The sequence below is a fragment of the Fulmarus glacialis genome, unplaced genomic scaffold (genome assembly GCF_000690835.1).
Source record: "Fulmarus glacialis isolate BGI_N327 unplaced genomic scaffold, ASM69083v1 scaffold21055, whole genome shotgun sequence".
Lineage (NCBI taxonomy): Eukaryota > Metazoa > Chordata > Aves > Procellariiformes > Procellariidae > Fulmarus > Fulmarus glacialis.
This window is the reverse complement of record NW_009213898.1, coordinates 7,439-15,210: the sequence shown is the minus strand read 5'-3', so window position 1 is coordinate 15,210 and position 7,772 is coordinate 7,439. Positions and strand designations below refer to the sequence as shown.

Genomic DNA, 7,772 nt, shown 5'->3' with positions numbered 1-7,772 from the left:
GCCTCTGACCGGTGCCCGGCTCACTGGTACCGAGCTGTTTGTCCCATGGGATGGAGGACGCTCCGCAGTAAACCCGGTGCAACATCAGCTGGCTGAAAGCTACGGGACCTAGCCTGTGAGCCTGCCTGTATAGGGGCCACGCAGAGCCACAGCCAGGTTTTTAATAATCCCCTTCTTCAAATTACCCCCGAGGGGAAACAAAGCCTCCTGGCCCCTCGGTAAGGGATTAGTCCCAGCCTGCGCCGCAGTCCCCGAACAAGCCATTTCTATCATCTGCTGCATTAACACATCAGGCACAGCTGCAGGCAGCCGGCTGTGCAACGGAGCGGGCAGGGATCCTAAACCAGCTCCAGCGGCAAAGGGTCAGGGGATGCAATACCTTCCTTACAGCCCGTACGTGCCCTGTGGGACAACTGTGGCTCATCCCCAGGCCCACGAAGGCTCTAGCTTGTGGGGGCAGCGCTAACTCCTGGGGTGGGATGACCCCAGCTCATCCAACACGTGCTGGAGAGCGACGTCTTGCCCAGCCACAGCTGCCATCGGGACCCGAAGCGACCCAGCCCTCACCTCCACCTTGATGGCACAGCGGCCGATGGCTCGAACCGCCTTCCTTACAAAGTCCACGTCCACCTCCGTGGCGTACTCCTTCAGCTCTGCCAGCACCTACCGGAGGGGACAACACAGTGAGAGCCCAGCTGCAAGAAAAGCCACCAGAAGAGCGGGGCAGTGACCCAGCAGAAGCAGACTGGGTGGTACAGCATCCATCAGCATCCTGCAAAGCTGGGTCTAGGATTTCTCGGGCAAATCCCCTCCCCGCGGGGCTAGAGCCCCCCGTGGTGCCCACCCAGCACAGTCAGGCAGACCCTGACCTGAGCAATGTTGGCCTGGGAAGCCAGGCGGATCATGATGTCCAGTTTCTCCAGTTTGACGTAGATGGGGTCATTGTACTTGACAAAGAAAACCTTCATCTCGTGTTTCAGGATCTCGGGCCTGGAGGACAACGAGAGGCAGTGATTAAGGGAGACACACGCTCCACTTTGACCACAAAGACAGACATCCAAAATCTTCCAGAAACCATGGTTTTCTCCAGAGCTTTCTGGACACCCAATACTGCTATCAGATGATTTCTCCAGCAGCAGAAGCAAGATCTGAGCTCTGCTCCCACCTCCAGGCTCTGACCCAGGCAGCGACCAGCAGCTAAAGCAGTGCAGAAAGGGAGTTGTCCTCCCCAGAAAGTTGCACGCCGGTCAGGAGACAGATGGGGATTCGCTTGCCTGCCCCTTCAGCCAGCTAATGCCCCGAGTCCGTGCAAATTAATGACTCCATTAGCCAGCTACAAGCATAAATCATCATTCCCCGGCCGAGGCTGGAGCTGGGATGGTGAAGGCTTAAGGACACCGAGGACATAAGCTGGGGAAACCCAGAGCCGGAGAGCGAGCAGCTCTGGGCCAGAAGGACAAGGCTCCTTGGCCACAAGCACAAGGTTTTAGGGGCCCGTTCAATGCCAAGGAATCCGAGATACCATAATTATCCCCCCAGGACTCTGTCCCTTGGCTCCCCTTTGCTGGCGCGCAGGGGACAGAGCACAACCTTGCCGCAAACAAAGACCAGACGCAAGGCAACAGGGGACGTTTGTCTTGCCAAGGTTGGAAGGGACGTCTTGCGGGAGCAGAGATGCAAACCCAGACCGCAGGGCTAGGCTGGACCTTTCTCACCAGATCATCCTCTCTCTAAGCTGGGGAAGGGACAGGTCAGGTCCAGCTCCAAGGAGCCAACCTGCCTTCCACATTCCCGCTCCCAGGGACACTAATTGCTTTCCACTTCTCCCAGAAGTTGCTGCTATTTTTAATAGACAACCACAGCGATAACTGGTAGGACAACAAACCATCTGACTGCGGCTGTCACTGCGGAGCACGGCTCTCCAGCTGGCCAGTTCTGTCCGGGCACATGTGTGGGGCCTCGGACATCTCCTGCCCACCAGCAATTTCAGATCAGCAAAGGGACAAAAGGACTCTCAGCGCTTATTCAAAGAGGGTGACTACATAGAAACAAGCTGATCTCACAAAAATTCCTCACTAGACATCTAATGACTAAACCAAAGTCTCAGTTTTTTGCCTTTCCATCCTTTGCTCCCCCAAAATAAACAATAAAGTAAAATAAACCCCTCCTGGAGATCCCTGCTTAGCTCCCTGCCCATTAACTCTCATGCTTCTCTGTGCCCAGCCCCTGGATTTTAGATAATAGAGAAGAAAAAACCTCCTATGACGGGTTGTGTCAGCAAAGCCCCGACACCGCTGCAGGCAGAGGGTTTGACGCATTGGGAAGTGCGCCATAGGGAAGAGGGAAAACCCGAGCCAGGCTGTCCCTGCTGCCGCGTCGGGGCACCCACCTCTTCTGCACGATGAGGTTGATGTTGCGGAGAGCCACGTACTGCAGCTCGGGCTCTGCGGAGAGCAGGGTGACCAGCGGCGGGGCCAGCTTCTTTAGCAGCGTGCCGTAATAATCCAAGTCCTTCGACAGCATCTCCATGAACTTCATCAGCACCTTCACCGCCGAGAGCACCACCGCCGAGTTGGCATGGGACAGCCGGGGCGTCACCCGCTCGCAAATGCTGGAGGTGTCAGGGGTGAGGGGGAAGGAGACGGGAAAGAAAACGATCACAGCCCATCTGCCTGCTTAAACATTGCTGCCAGTACCGACGAAGAAGAACAAGGCACTGGCAGAGTTTGCAGCAGGACAGCTGAGCGACACCTTCCCAAGAGACGCTAAACTGGCTCTTAGATGCCCCGATGATGGTTATTTCCCAGCCTTTACAAAACCCTATCGCAGTGACCCCCCTTCCGAGCTCCCTAGTGCCTGTGCTCCCCTGCTGCACATTTTGAAGCAGCTTGAGAAGCACAATCCCCGTGCCAGCAAGGGGACAGGGCTCACTACAGGACCACAGCAGTCCCCAGATGGCTGTGCCCAAGGCACAGTGGCTGGCAGATGCCCGCTGTCTCACCTCCCGCAGTGGGATACCAAGGGTGAGGAGGATGAAGATATTTGGAGAACGGGCAGTGTTGATACCCGCCTGTCCCCCTCCCCTTTCCAGTCCCACTCCGGCTGGTCCGTGGTGCCCTGAAGTCATCGCTGCTCCAGCAGCACCCAAAGCCTCCCTCACCTCTGGGCTTCCCGGTCATCCTTGGGCATGTAGTTTGCCAGGCAGTCCAGGATGAAGATCTGGCCCCACTCGGTGCACTCGTTCAAGGCCGTGAGCAGCTTGTTGATGGACTGGGGGTTGAGGTCCAGAAGGTTACTGCTCGGGTGGGACTCTGCTATTTCCGAGAGAGCCGCTACTGCGTTGGCCACTACCTGCCAGAGGGGACAGGGCACGTGTTAGGTGACAGCAAGCATTAGGTGACACCAAATGCAGTTCAACAGCCTGGAGGAAAGCTGGTGCAAGCGGATGAGCTGCATCCTCTGTATCAGCACTTCGCATCCCAGCAACATCTGGGCACCAGCTTCTCCTCCCCACCGGCTGATCCTCAGGAGATGAGCAATCACCGCCAGCACGGTCCCACCGCCCACGCCACATCTCCAACGGTTCGCACATGTTCAACCGGAGTCAGCCTTGGCCCCGTGCCCGGCGCGGAGGAGCCCGCTCTAGCTCCCCTTCCCCGGGCAGTCGGGCTGCTCTGTGGAGCCCCATCGCTTTCTGCAGCAGCTCCCGGACTCGCTGCTACACCCATGGCAAGATCTGAAGAGCAGCAAAAGCTGGGGGAAGAGAAACCCTGGGGAAAGCAGGCTTTAAAGTTTCTCACGCCTGGGAAAAGGCAGGGAGACTAACGCTGGCCAAAGCCCAGCTGCTAGGAAACCCTCACCAGAGGCAAAAGCCGCCAGCTACGTGGTACCAGAGCCAAGCATCAGCCCCCCCTCTGCCACATCCCCTGCTCCAAGCTGGCCCAGGCAGCCTCCTCTCCACTGGGAACAGACTAATAACGCATTGCCAAGGAATCGGAGCAACCTTCCATCCAGGAGACAGGGTTACAGGACAAGGAACACAGCCTGCAGCCCTCAGAAACAGCTGTCCCCAAAAATGGTCTGTTAAGCACCAAAAAGAGAGTGAAGGGGAGCACGGGAGGAAAGGAGTCAGCACGTAAAGATGAAGGGAGAGCATTTACTGCCATTCGAATGAAGAGAAGGGAGGATGGAGAAGGCAAAAAATAATCACCATGGGGTTGGAGTCCGAGATGAGGTCCTTAAGGGTGTCCAGGAAGCCCTGGTCTTCCACCAGCTGGGCATTGATGTCGTGGAGCTTCGCCACGCAGACGGCTGCTGTCTTGCGCACGTAAGGGTCCTCGTCCTTCAGGCACTTCCGCAGGGGCTCACAGAGATATTCCGTTATCTTGTCCACGCGGATGCAGCCCATGGTCCGCACAGCCAGAGCCCGGATCAGAGGGTTTGGGTCCTCACAGTCCTGTGGGGATGAGAGAGGGAGGTTAGATTTCCAGGGCCGCTTCTCCTTGAATCACAGGCATCTGTGGTGGCTTCGGGACCTCCATTCTCATTCGTGTACCCGAAGTCTAGAGGTTTTAACACTCGGCTCTAAAGAATAAGTCACCCAAGAGAGAGGTTTGATCTCTTGTTCCGCAACCTGGCACCCACAGAGTTTTAACACCATCACTCCAAACACACCTCCAGGAATCTGATGTCTTCATCCCTTACAGCAGGTGTCTGAAGTCAGCTGCCACCCTGCAGAACGGCCACCTGACCTGGGAAATGCATCTATCGGGTTTATTGTGTGGGCTTTTTTTTCCTAAAAAGTCAAAACTCCCTCTAATGCCCACCAAACCTTTTCACAAAGTGCTTTGGCAATATCTTGGCTCCTAACACGCTCGTCAGTTCCCAACTGCAACTGGAAGATCACGAGGGCTTTCTCAGCTGCAGAGACTTCAGCGCATAAGCTCACATGATGGCAGTTCGATCACGGGAGCTGCCCACAACCGAAGCTGCCACTGACAGAGCAAGTGGCACGGTACGGCTGCCAAGAAAGTGTTTTTCTTCTGCATTACTGGACAAATTTGCTCAGTTATCTAGAGCTAGGGAAGACCCTACTCCCGAAGAGAGAGGCTTTGGAAATCTGCCCACGTTTCCTTCTTTGGAGCCGGGTACATAGCAGCTTAGTGTGGTGGCCTCACATGAAAGCAGGGATGCACGTGGTGGGCTGAACCGACCCGCCGCAGCGTGCGGCTCTCAGGCACGCAGCCCTCTCCTCTCACCTTCACGAAGGTGTTGACTGCCATGATGGCCATGTCCGGCTGGCTCTTGGCGTAGTTCATCAGGTAGAGGTAGACCAGCTTCTTCAGCTCCAGGTTGTCTGTCTGCATGCAGTTCACCACGTCCGGGAAGAGAGCGCTGAAACACAAAGCACCTTCGTGAAGGCAGGACACGGCCACGCTGCTGAGCCGGAGGAAGGAGACGCCGCTGCCTATGGGACCCCACACTTCCCCAGGAGCATGGCTATCCCCTTCCCAGGGTTCAACCCACTCCTGAAGCCAGAAGACCCTGGGCTCTCCCAGGACCTGAGCCCACTCTGCAACAGATGTGGCTAAATTCCCCATCTCCAGTGGGTTTTTCTTTACAGATCTGTATCAAGAGCAGCTCAAAATGGCCCCTAATGGACAGAAACTGAGCTCTCCCACACGGCTCTGCTGTATCCCAGCTCCAGTGCACATCCACTGCCCTGGGAGAAGGTGCAACATCACCCAGCCGTCACGGGATGGTGCGAAAGCCTCTAGTGCCTGCGAGAGGAGCCGTTCCCCCCTCACCTCCTGCACGATCCCTCCCGCACAGCCCTACCAAAACCGTCCTCTGCTTTTGCGGACGTTGTCCTGCTGCAAACTGCTGAGCATTCGCCCCACGTCCTGCGCTAGAAACGTCACGTTAGAGAAGTAAACACCCAGGGCTGGGTGTAAGGAAGAGTCCCGCTCCTCCGGGCGAGCCCCGCAGCAGAACAGTGCTCTGCTAGGACGGAGCGGAGCTGCCAAGCTGCCTGCCTGGAGCTGGGGGCTTCCCCTTCCCAAACACCCTAGAGCTGTGGGATGCCAGAGATGCTGTTTCACCACAGACAATAAAGACAGACCAATTAGACTATAAAAGATACACACAGCCCAGTTAGACTATTAAACCACCACCAGGCAATCAAGATCAGAGGGGCAATCAAGATCAGAGAGCTAACGCAGGAGTTAGCCCACCCCGACGGATGTCCCTTGGCTCCTGGAAGCTTCTCTGCCACCGCAAACCCAGCCATGGCTTACAGGATCAAGCCCAGACCCCCTAAGCCCGGGGGACCGCACGTCACTAGTTCTCTCGCAGAGCTCCTGCTGCCGGCAGAGCTGGCACCCACCTCGGCTGCTCTCACCCCAGGCTAAACCAGGCTTTCCTGGCACCTCCCGGGGAGGGGTGAACTTAGTAAACTTCTTTCTTGTAGCCTAAAATATGCACACATGAAAAAAAATGGGCTGCCACAGCCAATATTTCCTTTCCAATCGATGTAGGTTCTCCCAAGCACTGACCAGCCTCAGGCAAGTCCCTGCCATGTCTGGTATCATCTTCTCCACGGTAGCCCCAAAACAGAGCATCACCTGCTGCTGCGAGTGTTCTGGAAGCTGGGGACACACCGGTTTTCCAAATACAGAGCTCGTACCGTGGTCTTCCTCCATCTACTCTCAAATCAACCATTGAAAGCAAAGTGCTGTCATTGCGTGTAATGCCAAGGGTGTGTGGGGACAGGTCCGGGCAGGGAGGAGGAGACGGAGGGGCCACGTGCTGCTCGGTCAGACAGATAAAGGAGAAGAGGGAAAAGCAGCCGCCCGACCTTTTGGACTGGAGTGGCTGCAAAAGGCTTATCGACACCAAGGCAGAGACATTGACCCTCTGCCGTAAAGGCTCAGAGAGGGGTTCTGCTTGTTTTTAGCAACACTTGAAGGAAGCGGCAATAATCCCAACAAACTTATCTGGCAGCCAGACCAATCCTCTTTCAGCCAGATTACTACCAAAGCCAGGCAAGCCCCCGCCTGCCAGATGGCCACGCTTACACATTTTCCTCCCATAGCAAGAGGTATAGCTGTGGCCAGCAGCTCACTCCGTCCTCGCCCGAGACAAAAGCCAGCATGAAAACCCCTCGGAGGCAACAAGGGAAAACAGGAGCCCACAAGCCATCCGGGCGACCTCCCGGCCCAGATATCCCTGGCACAGCACCGCCACGCACCTGACGTCTTTGCCGACAGTCATGGATGCTATCACCTTCTTCACAGCCTCCTTCTTCTTCTCCTTCTTGTCGCTGTTGAGTTCGGCTTTCAGCTCAAATATCTCCCCTGGAGGAAGGGGAAAAGGGGAGGAAAGGCGTTAGGGGATGGGGCACCCACCCCTCTGCTGGGTGCTGCTCCCAGGGGAGGGTGAGCACAGCTCCCACCTGCTGCGTGCCGGAGCTCCTTTGCCACCCCGGGTGCTCCGGGGTTCCAGGAGCTGAAAAGGGGGATTTAACTTCCCAAATGTCTCGCCGAGGGCTGGGGCTGCTCTGGGGGCTCGCCTTTCATCCACGGAAACAGAGACGAGCGTGCTGGTGCGTCCCTGCAGCTTCTCCAGCCCCACGAGAACCCCAGAGGGCTTTAGGGATGGGAGATGCTGCAGGGGTGATGAGCACGAGCACCCCACACCTCAAGCGTAGGACACAGGGTTTATTCGGCAAGTATTTTTGGCTGTGGGGCAGAGTTATCACAGCACACAGCGAA

At 56.5% G+C, this 7,772-nt stretch overlaps 1 protein-coding gene across 1 annotated transcript in view; it reads right to left on the bottom strand.

The window, feature by feature from the left end:
• The window catches only part of AP1B1 (adaptor-related protein complex 1, beta 1 subunit), a 19,245-nt gene that overhangs the window by 10,765 nt on the left and 708 nt on the right, over positions 1-7,772 (bottom strand). Inside the window, exons 2-8 of the mRNA XM_009578369.1 lie at positions 7,250-7,355; positions 5,259-5,394; positions 4,211-4,456; positions 3,161-3,351; positions 2,390-2,611; positions 870-990; positions 568-663 (exon numbers count right to left, since the gene is read on the bottom strand). Of these exons, the coding sequence (XP_009576664.1) occupies positions 568-663; positions 870-990; positions 2,390-2,611; positions 3,161-3,351; positions 4,211-4,456; positions 5,259-5,394; positions 7,250-7,355 (1,118 nt within the window). The remainder of the gene's footprint in view (positions 1-567; positions 664-869; positions 991-2,389; positions 2,612-3,160; positions 3,352-4,210; positions 4,457-5,258; positions 5,395-7,249; positions 7,356-7,772) is intronic.